We start from the raw sequence: 16,917 nt of genomic DNA, 5'->3' as shown, positions 1-16,917 counted from the left end.
GTGATTTTGTTTGGTGACATGGCAGAAATCACAGCATATAGATGTGTAGAGTAGGGCTGGGCGAATTGGCCAAAAAAATGATCACGATAACATTTTTTCTCATCAGTCGATATCGATAATTATCACGATACATTAAAATCGTTATTTCTTTGAAGTTTAAAAGCAGATTTTCTTCTCCTAAGTGAAAGTTGTAGAAAGCAAAAGGTTAATTGTGGTTTTAAACTACTCTTTATGGTCAGAACATGACAAACACTTCAGGTTTTTGAATTCTTTACACTTTTCCAGTCATGTTCCTTAAGCACACACACACACACACACACACACACACACACTAAATGGAGAGCTTTTTCAGAGCATGCAGTCATGCCTTTTTACTCAAAGTTTGCTTGTTTGTGTTACCTTGCATTATGTGATTTTGTTTGGTGACATGGCAGAAATCACAGCATATAGATGTGTAGAGTAGGGCTGGGCGAATTGGCCAAAAAAATGATCACGATAACATTTTTTCTCATCAGTCGATATCGATAATTATCACGATACATTAAAATCGTTATTTCTTTGAAGTTTAAAAGCAGATTTTCTTCTCCTAAGTGAAAGTTGTAGAAAGCAAAAGGTTAATTGTGGTTTTAAACTACTCTTTATGGTCAGAACATGACAAACACTTCAGGTTTTTGAATTCTTTACACTTTTCCAGTCATGTTCCTTAACAAAATAAGTATCTTATTAGGAAAATTAATCTCTTAGTTTCTGCATGCTCTGAGTGATATTGTTTCAATTCATGAAACAGGTTTGTGTTCCTGACTTTGATGACGGGCATCTTCAGCACAGTTTGCAGTAAAGGCTGCAATATTAATATTACCTTTTTTTTTTTTTTTTTGTCTCTTAGAAATGCGCATTTGACAGTAGCTTGAGTTAGGATGCAGATGTAAATTTATGTTCATGATCAAAAACGGTAACATCTGTAAAAATTGTAACAACCTTATTTTTATATGGTGTAATTTAATTATTCTGACTGTTTGAGTTTTATTATAATTAACCATTGATCTTCCATAGTAGCATACATTTACCATGGTAAAAATACGGTTTCTAGATATTTGTATGAAAAACAGCAGTTTAAATACATTTAGTATAAATGCACAACCGCTAATCACTTAATCACAAAAATTACTTTAATTACATTCCATTACTCCTTTAATACATTTAATACATGTCTACATTAATAACATAATAAAACATTAATAACATAATAAAATTCGATATGAGTATCTCACATTTCTCCCACAATACCATGGTGCAGTTGTTAGTACAGTAAATCCATGGTAAATAATGGCAATTTGTAGATTGAAAAGCCTTCTGACTGTATCTTTGCGCGCAGTGTTTCTCCTGTTTCGTCTGGCTTTAAACTTGTTTAAATCACTGAATCATTTGTGTTCTTCGTGAATTCAAGCGCTTCACACTGGATCTCACAGCGCTGTTTAGTGTCGTGTGACTGAGACTGATCAGCGAATAACGCATCTGCTCTAGTGAGCTCACGCTGCGCTGCCATTTGAACTCTTGAGTCGAGCCGATAAATGCTTCTTGTGGCACGGTTCAAATGAGCAGCACTGTTTCGTTCCACTTTGGCACATTAACATTGTATCGTACATTTATCGAACTCCTGTTATCGTTTTGTCAATGAAAATTATATTGCGACAATTCGTTACCATTTTATTGCGCAGCCCTACCTAGGATGGCTTGAGGGTGAGTAAATCATGGGGTAATTTTCATTTTTGAGTGAACTATCCTTTTAAGCTAAAATTAAAATGAACACTGAAAATATTAAAAATAAAATTTAATTCAAAAATTTTATAAATGCTATAGTAGTGTGTAAATGATAAAATAACAGCTTCTCTACAGTTTTAATCAACATCTCATTATTTATCGAATTATTTCTTTTAATTGCATTTGCAGTGTATTTCTCTCATTTTTCTTCCCAAAGAGACCTTTTCTCCTTTTTGCTTTACTGAGGGTTTTGTAAAAAAAAAAATTAAATGACGGAAATGTTTCAGTTAATGCAACCCATCATGTAACATGTAATTAGTGATTTGCATTTTACACCTTTTTCCTACCACACTAGATATTTACACAAGGTGTAAATTCAACCCTGCTAAAAAATATACAAATACTATCCAAATACAAAATGAATGTTTATTCCATAAAAGTATGCACTACTCGTATCACCTTAGCAAGCACACTGTGAATCACCTACAACACCCTAACATTGTGGCACCAAGTTTTTCCACGCTTCGCTTTAATTCTAGATCATAGTCTTTTATAACTCAATTTTGACTGTTTTGTATTATAATGCAGTGTAGCTCATGCTTGAGGTTAAAGGTCTGCAGTGTGTGACCGATACAAACAAGTCTGTAAAGGATATTGAGTGTATATTTGAGAAACTAATGCGTAATTGTTCCAAATGTTGGTTCTACTGCAGCATTAGACACTCTGTAACTTCTCTGGAACATCCTGTGACTGCAGCCGTCCTGATTGCACGGGATGAACGGTGTTGCTTGTCACCTGAGAGGCAAATGCAATTTGGAAATGTATCGCTAAGTGTCCTCTCTGCAGCATTAGATCGCGATGAAGTCTGAAGCCTGCAATGTCGAAAAGTAATTAGGCCGCGCGCTCACATATTCCAACGCTCTCCGCACTGTTGTTTTGCTCATTCTGTGTCATCGGGCTGCCAAGTCAAGCTTATTCTTTCAGTGTGCGTGTAACCAGAGTGTTTGAATATCCCCAAAGGAAGGTCTCAATCGGAGTCGGCCGTATTTACCCAAGCTGCGTTTTTTCGTCAACGTCAGCAGAAAGTGAAATAAAAGAATGAAATATGTGGGCACACCAGTGACTCCCGGGACCCGATCCTCATGAACAATACCATGCGAAAAAGAGGCAGCCTGAAAAACACTTAAGATCCCTTAACCATTTTCAGACATTTAGACGGCCACATTGGACCGCGCGCTCCCGACCACAAGCATTTTTGCAGGCTAGTCCTAATTATCTAATCCTTTTAAATGGAGCTTTATATAATGTCTAAAATTCATTTGTCGTTTTGGAAGCTTTTGAGAAGAGGAAATGGTAATAAGAGTCACAGTTGCTGTTGTCTTCAACCGGTGCCCAAAATTGTGGGTGCGTACGACTAAAGGGAGCGGTTTTGAAAGGGGATTTATTTGCTTAATCTTTATGTCCACAATAAACTAACGTTCTCTTTCTCTCTGCCTCTCTTTCCTTGTTTCTTTCTCGCAGTACTTGCGTAGCGTGGGGGCTCGTGGCAGGGCCCGGTAGGAGCCGGCACCATTGCGTCCAACAAGTGGAGTGCCAACGGCAGCCCGGAGCAGGGGCTGGAGGATGGGGGTGATGAGCTGGACAAGGCCATGGACGGAGACGCCGAGGGCGTGTGGAGCCCCGACATCGAGCAGAGCTTTCAGGAGGCACTGGCTATATATCCACCCTGTGGCCGTCGCAAGATCATCCTGTCGGACGAGGGCAAGATGTACGGTAAGTGAGCTTGCAAGTGCGTTCATGTGCCGAAGGGGAAGTTGCAATACAACTGTCATTTATTTTGGTAACTGGTTAATATGATCTCACAAATTTAATTTCCTGTCTTATTGTTATTCCACATCCGACCCAACATTGTCCTTCAATCAACAGGCAAATTGAATCTGAATTTTAAAAAGCGTAAGAACATACTTGATTGTACTGATTGGTTGTTGCAGCCCTGTTCATGTCGCCTCAAAATTGTAAATGCTCATTTAAAATGAATCACTGCCAGTGTGAACTGTGTTTTTGTTGTACTGGGTAGCCCAGTCATCATGACGTAGCTTTTAGCTAACAAATTGATGTATTTAATATGAGGGAAGTCATTTTTGGCTTTAAAACTTCTGCCACCCAAACTGAATTTTGCAGGAACTTCCCACTGTACTCCTCAATTGAAGAGAGTCTTAAAAACACACACGGTTCAACTGCTGAGATTGTATCGCTGCAGTCAGTTTTTGTGATGGTTGCAAGACAAGTGTTTCTAGATAGAAGGGCTTATGGGAGGGGTGGCGAAAGGAGGGATGGAAACTAGAGAAAAGATAAGAGGGTGGGAGGTAATGGGCTGATAGAGCCGGGTTGTTGTATCCGACACGCTTTCATCCACATACACGATCCACTCGAGGATCCCTTTGTGCAAACCATCGTATAAATCCATGCATGCGTACGCATTCATGAAGCATCATAAAAAGTCTCATGCTCATACGCCATCTGCTCTCTTATGTAATCTCGTATTTAGTCATGCTCAAATAGCCATTCACTAGCAGCCGTCAGTGGCTTCGTATTATGATGTAGGTGTTCGGTTTTGTTCGATAAACGGAGGTTCTTGTTTTCTAAAACACCCAAGTACCTTAAAAACACACAAACATGCATGTCTTAGCCAGCAGTTGTGTTTTTTCAGAGCACATAAAACAGGCCTACACTTGTCCCAGAGCACCTCTGTGGACTACAGGCCCGACAGAAGACATAGACATCGCTATTTCTGTCGCTTCTCTGTTCCTGCTTGCTTGCTGCCCCCTCCTATCTTTTTTGCGTTTGCCCTGAAACTGGTTGTATTTATCATCTCTGATCATTAGCAGATCTTGTTTTTCCCAGCCCTGTGAGAGAGTTGTCTTTTTTTTTTTTTTCTTCTGCCTCCCTCTCACCCAGTTGAAAAGTGGCAAAACCAGCTCTGTTTGTCTTGCTCAATCAAGGTTTGTTCCCCCACAAGATCTCACTCACCCTCCCGCCTCCATTTTCTTGTACTCCTTTTTTTTCTTACTAGTTCTTCCTCCTGAACAAGGTAGGTCTGCCCCTGAGGCACAGCACTTTAATAACTCCAGGTGCAAAGTAGTATTTCCAGTGTTAAAGCGTTAAACTCTCATTAGACTAACAACATGAGGATAAGAATTTGTGAATGCAGACTTTTTATCGGACTTTTAAATATTGTTGCATTACAAAATGTCTAATAACGTGATGCGTTCTCAATGTTGGACTTTAGAGGCCATTTGAGTACGTTTGCTGTTCCAACCAAGCAAAATTTATTTGTTTAACCCAAGCTAAAGAATAATAATGTGCATTTGATCAGATATAACTGCAGTACAAGATTATGATATGCATTATTTGAATGCTTGGCCAAAGAGATGTGTTTTCTATTTCTATTGTCAGTTTTCTGTCTTCAAAACAACATATCAAAGATAATCTTGCTTTGCAAGTTGGTTAAACTATAGATATCTACCTGAATAATGACTCAGACCTTTGAAGGTAACGTTATCGCCCCTATTGAGGACGTAGTTGACACGTCAAGAAAGCATGTTAAGTGGGACCATGCACTTGTGTCGAGTGTATTTCTAGTCTAAAACTAATTCGAATTTATTAATATACGGACTACAAAACAGCTGTATCAGTAAGTTAGTGGGACACAATGAGCGAATCTGTTGCTGCGATTTGTTAAATTGCAAAAATGACCAAATCCGGTTTAACTCTTGACTTGAGCGATACGTCTCTTTTTCAGTGCATTCATAATTTGCAGATGGACACTCCAGTTTGGCTGGATTGGGAGGGTCCAGGTGTTTAGCTTTGGTCCCCTCCTCCTCAAACTGTATGCTCGCCTTTCTTCTCCTCAGAGAAACAGACAAGGCAAAACCCAAGTGCTGGTTTGAATTATCAAGCCAAGCCTCGAGATACAAACCAGACTGGGAGAAAGCAAGGCAAACTGACAGAAAGCGTCCTGAACACAACCCAGCGTTGGTGAAGAAACGTTGAGGTTCTTTTAGGGTTGCAGTTGTCTTTTCCTTGAAGAACCCTATGTTAAACGCAACTGTTGTGTTCATATATGCATTCTTCTTTCTTGTGCAGTGCTCTAAAAAAATTTCTTTTAATTCAAAACGTTTAATTTCGGTTTGATCAATTCAGAAGACGTATACGCCATATCACGGACGTTCCTTGCTTTTATACAGGCTACTCAGGAAATTCATTCACAGAAACTGGAAATCGCGCAGTTTCCACATGCCTACGGTTTAAGTCACTGCTGAGGGACTCTACTGATTATATATCAATCAGAGTCCCCTGGCTGCTGTTTCATAGAGCTCCAAAGTGTGTGCTTCCTACCTAGACAGCATTTGTAGGTGTCATAGGCATGCTCCCAGTGCAGAGATATCTAACAGTAGCCAACAAAACAATGCAACCATGTAACATCCTTTGTTTTGGCCATATTCGAGGGTAGTCCCTGAATGCATTTCGACAAACCTTTCATAGACTTGTCCAATTCGGTAGGTCAGAAATGCCAGTTCTGCTCCTGGAGGGCCACTATCCTGCAGAGTTTAGCTCCAGTTCTAATTAAACACACCTGAACCAACTAATGACTAGTCTTAAGGAATACTGGAAACTTCCAGTATTCTTCCAGTAAAGAGCAGGATTTGTCACCATTGCTTTAGGGTCTCCCATTTGTCATTTTATAATTCTTAAGGGTGGTCGCTTTTGGCTAAGGGTGGCCTTTTGCCAAATCAGAGCCAGTGTGGATTGGTAATCTCGAGCGTGTCATTTGGGACAGGGTCCGAGTTGAGGGAAATGTCAAGTTTAAGCAGAGCTATGAAAGTATAAATGGGAAAACTACTCAATCTATGAAATCTTTGAAATCGCTTTCAATATTTGTGTGCACTGCGTATTTTTTGCACTTTAATAGAGGTTTTCCCTAGTTTAGCAACACGCAAACATCTGTCTGTTAGAATCAACTGTGAGTGTTAGTTGCATCTCTTGTAGACTCTATGCAAGGACTTTCTTTTATGTAGCATGCGTCAACAAAGGAGCTGGCATTTATAGAGCAATTCAATCCGTTTCATCCTGCCTTAGAAGGTGCGGCTGCCTGTGTTGGCTGTAGACGACAAGGCAGCACACTAGATCTTGCAAGCCTCCAGAGTCTCTTCTTTAGTCTGGGATTACATCATTCAGGCTTTATCCTCCTCTTACCGTAAATCTAAACATACTTACTGACTCACTATGAAGTCAGAAGGACGCTTCAAAGGCGTGTTTCAGATGCCGTGACTGGCTGATAAGAAAATACTGGAATATTGACATTGTTGATAGGACATTGTTGGCATTTTCTGGAAGCTTATGCCTGATATCGGTTGTGTATCTGTCTTTTTTTATTGAGGGATTCCCTTGAAACCATGTGGCCTTATGGTGGTATCCTTGGTTCTGTTTTATATCGGTTGTCATTCATGGTATGTATGACTCATACGCCACAGGTTTAGTGGTTTATTTCCAGTGAAAGCTGGTTTGTGAGATGATTTGACATGTTAAGCATTTCAGTTCACTTAGCCGCAGTCACTGTGCCAATAAAGTGAAATGCCACAAATTGGATTTATTAATAAATCAAGTTTTAAACAAATCCAAGCAAGTCATTGACACTCATTGCCATCTCCAGCAAAGCGAATGCCGACCTCATGGAGAGCCTGCTCTCTCCTGTGACTATAAACACCTTATCCATTTACATGTAGTCATCTGCCACTGAAGGAGCCCACTCACGAGGAGAATGACGACAGCGCTCATAATACCACCGCTGATGTGAGGCCTCGGGAACGCTGTCTGCTCTGGCCCTGTTAACACCGCTTGGATCGGGCCTGAAAAACCTGCAGTGCAATGTGAAGTGCAGAGCCACCTCTTTTTTTTATTACACCAACATTGTTGGGTGGAAATAAGTGTGTTGCACAGACAACTTTTATGAGTTGTTATGCTTTGAATGAATTTTCATTTTTTTCAACCTTCCAGCAGGAAATGGCTCCAAGAGGTTAACTTGAGTTTTGCAGTTGTATTTGAGACCTTACATCTCCCAATAGCGACTTGTTTCTCGTAAAAGTGACTGTTTCTTGTAATGGCGACTATATTGCAGAATTGCACCTTTATATTTTTTGGATCTCTCATTGCGAGAGCCTGTTTACGTCTCAAGAAATAAATGAAGATTTGAGGTCACAGTTGTGAGATATACAGTTGCATTCAAAAGAAATGAATTTGATAAGTGAACTAAGTTCTCTTGATCCATTGGAGAACACACACACCTGACATCTGTATTAGAACCCGACCAATATATCCGATATGAGCCTGTCGCAGATATATCGGTATCGGCAAATATGCCGCAGATATGCCACCGATATGAAAATTTTTTACAGAACATAAAACGCAAATTAAATGGTGTAATTACATAGTTTGTCCAGCAGAGCTCCATTGTTTGCTACTGGCGACCTGGATGAAATGCTTTAAAGCTTAAGTGTATAGAATACCATTGAAAATTTGAACGGCCATATCTCCGTAACGGCGTGGGGGATTCACACCAAATTCGGGGGATCTCTTCAGCTTGAGGAACCCTCTCGAATACCGAATCGAGTGTACGTCTCGAATGAGACCACCCCCGCGTCGATAGCCCCGGGGGTCCGGGAGTTACGGGCGGTCGGGTGCCGACTGATCTGGCGATCCTGGTGGGCTACTGACGCGCGGAGGGCAGCGTTCGAGAGGGCTCCTCGAGCTGAAGGGATTCCCCGAATTTGGTGGAGATCCGCCGCCGCGTTCGCGAGATAGTGACACCAGCCAACACTTTCACTTCAGTAAGGAGGTCTCTTGTTCAGGCAGCAGCATTCAAGCGTTGTCTTATTCGACCGTAAGTGCCCTGCGAAGTGGACTTCACATGATATTCCGTCATGATTCCAGTTCCAAGGGAACGTACACGTTATATTCAAAGGGCATTAAAGTTCACAAGAAGTGAATTTAAGTTGTATTTATTTACAGAGGTATATTATTTCACACTTCTCTAGTAAGTTTAGTCTGTGTGAAATCCGTGAATGAATGTTCCCAAGTGAAATAAACTGAATAAAGTTGAATGGAATTGAATTAAAATAAAGTTGAATAAACTTCAACTTTACTGTTCAGTGCACTGATGTCAGACTCATTTTGGATAATAAAGTTTGTTAAATTGTTAAATGCCCTGCCTCCATTACATATCTTTGTCACGTCATTTTGATCACCACATTTGAGTGATCATTGCAAAAAATGTGTTTACGTATATATATATTCTGTTTATGTATATACTGTATTCTATATATAGTACCAGTCAAAAGTTTGGACACACGAATGGGAAAGTGTACAAAATTTTGACTATAATGCACTATAATATACACACAGAATATTGGCCGGTATATCGATATCTGCCTTTTTTTTACTCCCTAATATCGGTATCGGCCCTCAAAAAAACCCATATCGGTCGGGCTCTAATCTGTATATGTTGCATGCCAAATGTCAAGCCAAAACTGAAATTTACAAAATTTTTCACAAAACTTCTGATTCTACCAGGCCTTCCCTCATCTCCGCTTCTCAGCGTCTTGGCTTTGCCTGGTTGATTTACAGCCCAATTGAATGGCAGAAATGCCGTCTGTCTGGTTTCATAGTAGTTACAGCTTCAAGATATTTTCCACCTGTGCTTCAACGGGAATAGAGGCTTGCAAAATTGCCCTGCACTCTGAGGATAGAGCCAAGTACCATCCACCCTTCTGATCCACCTTGAGTCTCGTTTCTGTTCAACAGCACGTTCTGGTAAACCATCTTAGCAGAGCATGAAAGGCATTTGAAGGACAAGATAAGTTTGTGTTGTATAAGTAAGTGTTGATTGTGGTTTGGTTAGTGGATCACAGTCCATTCCTTGCAGGAATTGATCCAGCAACCTTCCGGTGACCGGCTAGGAGGTTTAATCATCCCAAAAAGTTTTCAGGTGTTATTCCTGAACCAAAACACTCCTGCTTGAGCTTCCTTTACAGACACGCTCTAAGAGCAAAGGTTGAGAAGAAGCTCAACGAGGGAATCAGAGCTGGGAGGTGGGAATATGGGACACAGGGAGTCCGTGTTATTCTTTGCCTCCTGCCAGGACGGTTCGTGGCAGGTGTGTGTGGGTGTCCGTTTGGTAAGACGGGATCTTCAGCTGCCAGTTGTTGGCAGAAACAGCAAAGCTCTTTGTTTCTCTCTCTCTCTCTCTCTCTCTCTCTCTCTCTCTCTCTCCTCCTCGCTTTTTCGGGCCGTTCTCTCGCTCTCTGAACGCATGCTCCAGGCTGTTGCCCTCATCAAATCAAGTTGTGTGGGGCAGATGTCACAGGCGCAGTGGAATGCGAGGAATGCGGAGGCTCGGAGAGAGAGCGAGGGAGAGAAAGGGTGTGTCAGGGGAAGGGTGTGCAGAAACAAAACTCAAATCAGTGCAGTGGTCTCTCTGCTGTGGAAGACCATTTCGGCCTCAGAGTAAAAACTAAAAAACAAAACTAATTTTAACCTTCAGCTTTAATACTCTTAATTGCAACTTTATTCATTCTGAAAATTTGATATGTATAAAAGTTGTGACTTTATTTCTCACAATGTGCTTTTAAATCTCACTAATTATATTTTAAACTTTATCACAATTTTTTTTGCATTCATATTCTACTTGAACTCAGCGTTGCAAATACTTCTAAGACTGCTAATCAATGGTCGGCAAATGTCGCTAGCTAAAATAGTTTGATAACAAACTTGAAGTTGTCTTCCTGAAGGGGGCGCCGAATGCCCCATGCATTCAAATTTCAGGACAGGTTTTTGTCTTTAGTGACAACCCTCTACATTGCGAGTAAATCACTCGCATATGCGACTAAATATTCACTCTGGGCGACTAAATGATGTCTAATATTAGCCAATGGCTAATAAATTCTCAGATTTTACTCGCCAGTGTGTGAGTTGGAGGCTGAGTATATGATTAGCACAGATATATTTTCACTCACAGAACACTCTGACTGAGCGCTTCAGATCCCTACTCTCAAGCAAGCGATCCGTGATATTTTTCAGTTCATTTGAACGGATGCGCAGCGCACCTGTGTTTGTGTATTTGGCACAACGTAAACTCTAGTGTGAAGGCGCACGACTCGCCGTCGCTTTCTCTCACACACGCAAAGAGCGAGAGCGAGCGAGAGTCTTGCATAACATGTATAATTGATGCGCTAAATGTAAACGATATACTTTTGTATTTTCCTGTAAAAATAACGGAGTTCCTTTGGAATTCTTCAGCTTTTAAGAACTGCCGGGTTTTCCTGTAGTTCATGGTTACCAAGTTTTAATTCTAATTACTAAACTTCTATTACCGGTATTAAATAATACTTGATTATTAACATTTCTCAATTACATAGATATTAAGTAGAAATATATTTTTCTAGTATTTTTATTATTATTTTTATTTATAGGCATTATTTATTTTATATGTAGGTAAATGGTCAGTATTTAAATAAATAGTTAATAGAAGTTAGTGTTTTTAAGCCATAGGTTCCTTCAGGAGTTTCACGGTAAATTAAAACTACTTAAATTACTGCTTTATATTACAAAAAATAGCAAATATAAAGCATGGGACATTCACACTGATTTTTTTTTTTCTTAATTAGAATTTTTTTCCAGTAAACATCCTTAAAACAATACATTTACTTTAGAAGAAATAAAGTCATGTTTTCAGAGAAATCTAACACATTTATCATTGTCATAAGTTTATTTTTCTTTTAACATTTGAATACTGCTGCTGTGAAATATTAATTGGCATTGAATTGAAAATATGATGGCAAATCTAGTATATAAAGCCAAAATTTACTTTATTCGTTTTTCTATTTGTGGTTTCAGTCTCAGGAGTTCTGCCAGTGTTGTTGAGAGACGCGTGCTTCTCTTTCATTGCTTTTGTCGCCACCTTTTGGTCTATGTGAAACTTACAGAAACTGTTCTTTCTTCTCAGGTCGCAATGAGCTTATTGCCAGATACATCAAGCTGAGAACAGGCAAAACCCGCACAAGAAAACAGGTATTTAATGCACTTCATATATATATATATATATATATACTATTGATTGCACTAAATATTTGTTTGCATAACAACAACTTTAATATCAGTTTTCAGTTCAGTAGGTGAAATATTCCTGACTGTGTGCATGTGTATTTTGTTAAACTATCTCAAAATTCTTCAGGTATCTAGTCACATACAGGTGTTAGCGCGGAAGAAAGTTCGAGAGTATCAAGCAGGTATAAAGGTAGGTTGGAAACGCGGATCTTTTCCCTCTTTGGTTACGGCTTCTCTCTCTTTCTCCTCCTCCTCCTTTTCTTTTTCTTTTCCTCCTCTTTGGCTTTTCTGTTCTGCAGGTTTCTAGCCATTTGCAGGTTCTTGCCCGGAGAAAATCTCGCGAGATACAGTCAAAGCTGAAGGTATGCGCTTTCCTGCGGGTGGGGCGGGGCTTAACAGCATTTGCCTTTGCAAAAACCAATGAGAGATCGCTAGAAGTTCCCGTTATCTATTGGCTGAATAAAATCTCGAGGAATGAGTGCTTGCATCAATATTTGGCAAAAAAACAAAGTTGGAAGTGCTACGGAAACCTGTGTCATGTAGTGTAGTGCTTTGTGTTTGGCGCTGCTGATTGTCGTCGAGGCTGAAGGTGCATGAATGGCTGAGATCTTTGCCTGTTGGCTTTCCTGAAGCTCACTGTTTCTTCAACCTTCCTTTCCTTGGATCCAGACTCCATGTGTGTGTCACCAAGACTCAGTTTTGATTGGTAAAGTCTGTCTGAGAAACTGCTGGATGTCACAATACTGTAATGAGAATTAGCGTTCGACAAGTATGGCTTTTCAAATGCAGATTATTTTATGAGTCTGGCCGAGACGTAAACATATTTGTTGAAATTAAATTAAATCTTATTAATATTATCTGTCTGTGTGTGTGTGTGAATAGAGAGAATATGTAATATAGTTGGTCTATGGTAAAAATCCTTTGTTTAAAGGATAACTTAACATTTTTAAAATGTGTAAATTTAAATTGTGTATAAAGTGATTTTAATCAGGATTGCACAAAGTTAGAATAAAATACTGGACTATTTTTGTTTTATTTTGAAATGTTTTTGCCTTACACTGAGGATAAGTGAGTTAGATTACAGTTACATAAATATAATTTGCGTAAGCAATGAATTCTTAAAGGGGTCACATGATGCTGCTAAAAAGAACATTATTTGGTGTATTTGGTGTAATGAAATGTGTTTATGCGGTTTAAGGTTAAAAAAACACTATTTTCCACATACTGTACATTGTTTCTCCTCTATGCCCCGCCTTTCTGAAACGATTTTTACAAAGCTCATCGGTCTGAAAAAGCGAGGTGTGCTGTGATTGGCCAGCTATCCAGTGTTGTAACACTCCAAAGAGAAAGGAAAAATTGAAATCGCATCATATGACCCCTTTAACATTAAAATATAGCATTTGCATTAATAGCGATGCAGTATTTTTGATTATTTTAGATTGTAATGTTTGGCGCCCCCTGCCAATATATTCATGAACTACAAGACACCTGCATAGACAGCAACGCAACTGAAATGTTCCCAGGTCCAGAAATGTAGTAAGGACATCGATAAAATAGTCCATGTGACATCAGTGGCTCAAGTTTTGAGAAGCTACGAGAATACTTTTTGAGCGCAAAGAAAACAAATATAACAATTTTTTCAACAATTCTCCCCCGAGTTACGTCTTCTGCCATTTTAGAGAGTATCACCGTGCATACGCACGCTTTCCCATAAGCGTAAACAACACTGATTACACAGATTACGTTCATGCGCGCGCTTTCTCCCCCGAATGTAAACAACGCTGCTTACGTCGATTACACCCCTGGGTACTCTCCAAAATGGCGGGAGACGTAACTCAGGGGAGAAGAACTGTGAAATTAATTGTTATTTTTGTTTTCTTTGCGCTCAAAAAGTATTCCCGTAGCTTCGCAAAACTGAAGTTGAGCCACTGATGTCACATGGACTGTTTTACCGATGTCCTTGCTACGTTTGGGAACATGTGTTCCGAAGATGAACGTAGGTCTTACGGGTTTGGAACGACATGAGGGTGAGTAATTAATGACAGAATTTTCATTTTTGGGTGAACTAACCCTTTAACATTAAAATGTAGCAATTGCATTAATAGCGATGCAGTATTTTTGATCATTTTAGATTGTAGTGTTTGGCGCCCCCTGCCAATATATCCATGAACTACAAGACAGAATTAAGTTATTTTCAAAAATGCACATTATTTTTATTTTTAGTGTTTAACTATTTTTTGTTCAGGTATGTTGTAAAAACATTGAACAAATGGACTTAAAGTATGTGGCACATTTTTTGCACAAAGTATGACAATTTCTGCCTGACAAGCTGTTCATAGGCGCATATTTTTCTTAAACTTTTTCACACTTACAAGCAATTTTAAGGTCTAGAAAATAATTTGATAAGCTTTAGAATAGAATGGACTTTCATGTAGTTAGCATACATTCAAAACTTTGCTGTCAGAGACAAAAGGTTTAGTAAAATTGCTCTCAAAATATTGTACTAATGGTCTTTCTTTCTTTTGATTCAGGCAATGAACTTGGTAAGTGTGGATTTGAATTGTGCAAATTATTGTTGACTTTTTATTTTTGCTTCGCTTTGCTTGGCTGTCCTGCACAGGTTCAGCTTACACGGCCATTATAAAGTCCTCTTCTCTGGCCCTGCTGCGGTGTGCATAGATTGCTCATAATTCTTGTGTCAATAATGTGCCTGGCCATTTTGCTCTCTAAAGTTTCCATGTCGTCCCTCTGTTTTGTGATGTACTGCAGATCATACAGGCTATGATTTGTTAAACAACACCACTTATTGTGGTCATGCTTCCGAGTTAGCTGCAAGTCTTTTTATTATCCACGTTCATTTATTGTGATGCATGGTGATGTGCTACACGCTCAGCCTCTGGAAAACTGGAATGTCATGCCAAACGTATAGTTCATTTCTGCTTTCATTTGTGGGGCATAATTTAATATCCTTTAAGAGGGAGCTTGACCAGATTTGGTGAATGACTGGTGAGCTTGAAGACAAAACTGGAATGTAGTTCAAAAACGTGTGTGTTTGTTTGACATCCCTGGCCAGTATGTTGCTTTTGCTTTTTTTTTTCAGCTTTTGGCTGCCTAATAATTGATATCTTTCAGATACCTGTATTGCTTTTGCCTTTTTCCTCTTCTTATTGTAACTGTAATTCAGAGACTCTTATTAAACATGATTTTAAAAGGCTTAAAGACATGTCTGCATGTTCAGTAACTAATTATTGAAACTTCTACATAATGATAGTGTTCGCAAGGCAGCGGACTAGTTCAAATGAAAATTTGCTGAAAATGTACTCACCCTCAGACCATCCACAATTTAGATGAGTTTGTTTATTCATGGGAACAAATCTTGCATGACATCACTTGCTCACCAGTGGATGCTCTGCAGTGAATGGGTGCCGTCAGAATGAGAGTCCAAACAGCTGATAAAAACATCACAATAATCCACAAGTAATCCACACCACACCAGTCCATCAATTGATGTCTTTTGAAGCAAACAGCTACCTGTTTGTAAGAAACAAATCCTTCATTAAGGCGTTTTAACTTACATCTGTTGTTTCTGGTCAAAATATGAGTTCATAACCCATAATAACGCTTCCATCCCGTTGTCCTCTCACATCAATATATACCGTATCAACACATTTGTTTAGAACTGTTTTGATCTGTTTTTTGTTTTTGTTTGAAATGGTTCTTGATTTGTGCATATTTCTCTCCTGATTCAGACAAGGTGACTTTTTCAATGGAGAAAGCAATATTAAAGATGGGGCTCATATTTCAGCCATAAGTGATGGTTTAAAGTTAAAACTTCTTAACGAAGGATCTGTTTCTTCCAAACACACAGCTTTTGGCTTCACAAGACATTGACTGATGGACTTGTGGTTTATTGTGATGTTTTTATCAGCTGTTTGGACTCTCATTCTGACGGCACCCATTCACTGCAGAGGATCCATTGGTGAGCAAGTGATGGAATGCTACATTCACCAAATCTGTTCTGATGAAGAAACAAACTCATCTACATCTTGGCTGGACTGAGGGAGATTAAATTTTCAGCTAATTTTCATTTTTGGGTAAACTATTCTTTTAAACTCAACTAGAAATCAAATTTGAACTTAAAACACTTTTATTGTGCATAATTTGACGGCCAGACTTAATGTTCCAGATGTTGGGATTACAAAGAAATTAAAAAATCCAAAGATAATAACATTTAGAAACTGTAATATGGATCACCGTGTATGGATGATGCCTGGGTTATATTAGGTTTATTTAATCTTCTCAGGATTCTGGAAACATTATATTGCCAAAGCTTGAAATGTACTCCTCAATCAAATGTTGCAACTTTTTAAATGATTGATTTTAATGTATAATGTTCTTTTTCTTGTTTTATTTTAATGTTTACAATGGAAAGAATAGATTCAAATGTGTCTGTTTACACCAAACGAGAATAATGACTTTATTAATGATGTAAAACAACAATCATTATAATTCACAACATGATGATGGTGAAATTCAGTACCTCAATGATTGTGTTTGCTCGTTCTAGACAATGGATGATTTGTCATTTGTTTTTAAATGCATATGTGACCCTGGACCACAAAATCATACATCGTCATATACATCGTCTGAAAGCTGAATAAATAAGCTTTCCATTGATGAATCTGGAATCTGAGGGTGCAAAAAAATCAAAATATTGAGAAAATCGCCTTTAAAGTTGGCCAAATGAAGTTCTTAGCAATGCATGCTACTAATCAAAAATTAAGTTTTAATATATTTACAGTAGGAAATTTACAAAATATCTTCATGGAACATGATCTTTACTTAATATCCTAATGATTTTTGGCATAAAATAAAAATCTATAATTTTGACCCATACAATGTATTTTTGCTACGAGACCAGGTTGTATTTTTGGCTATTGCAACAAATATACCCCAGCGACTTAAGACTGCTTTTGTGCTCCAGGGTCACAAATG

General features: G+C 38.8%; 1 protein-coding gene across 6 annotated transcripts in view; it reads left to right on the top strand.

The window, feature by feature from the left end:
- Positions 1–16,917, top strand: part of LOC107744369 (transcriptional enhancer factor TEF-5-like) — a 38,571-nt gene that overhangs the window by 12,324 nt on the left and 9,330 nt on the right. For 2 of the 6 annotated variants that reach the window (XM_016557981.1, XM_016557977.1), the window contains exons 3-6: positions 3,283–3,534; positions 11,822–11,886; positions 12,050–12,112; positions 14,454–14,465. In XM_016557981.1, the coding sequence (XP_016413467.1) occupies positions 3,411–3,534; positions 11,822–11,886; positions 12,050–12,112; positions 14,454–14,465 (264 nt within the window). In that variant the 5' untranslated portion in view covers positions 3,283–3,410. Of the gene's footprint in view, positions 1–3,282; positions 3,535–11,821; positions 11,887–12,049; positions 12,113–12,221; positions 12,285–14,453; positions 14,466–16,917 lie in introns of all 6 variants that reach the window. The other 4 variants (XM_016557982.1, XM_016557980.1, XM_016557978.1 and 1 more) reach the window with 3 other exon arrangements.

Source organism: Sinocyclocheilus rhinocerous, unplaced genomic scaffold (genome assembly GCF_001515625.1).
Source record: "Sinocyclocheilus rhinocerous isolate Xijiao unplaced genomic scaffold, SAMN03320098_v1.1 scaffold1488, whole genome shotgun sequence".
Lineage (NCBI taxonomy): Eukaryota > Metazoa > Chordata > Actinopteri > Cypriniformes > Cyprinidae > Sinocyclocheilus > Sinocyclocheilus rhinocerous.
Note: the sequence above shows the minus strand (reverse complement) of the source record. Positions and strands in the feature narration are given on the sequence as shown.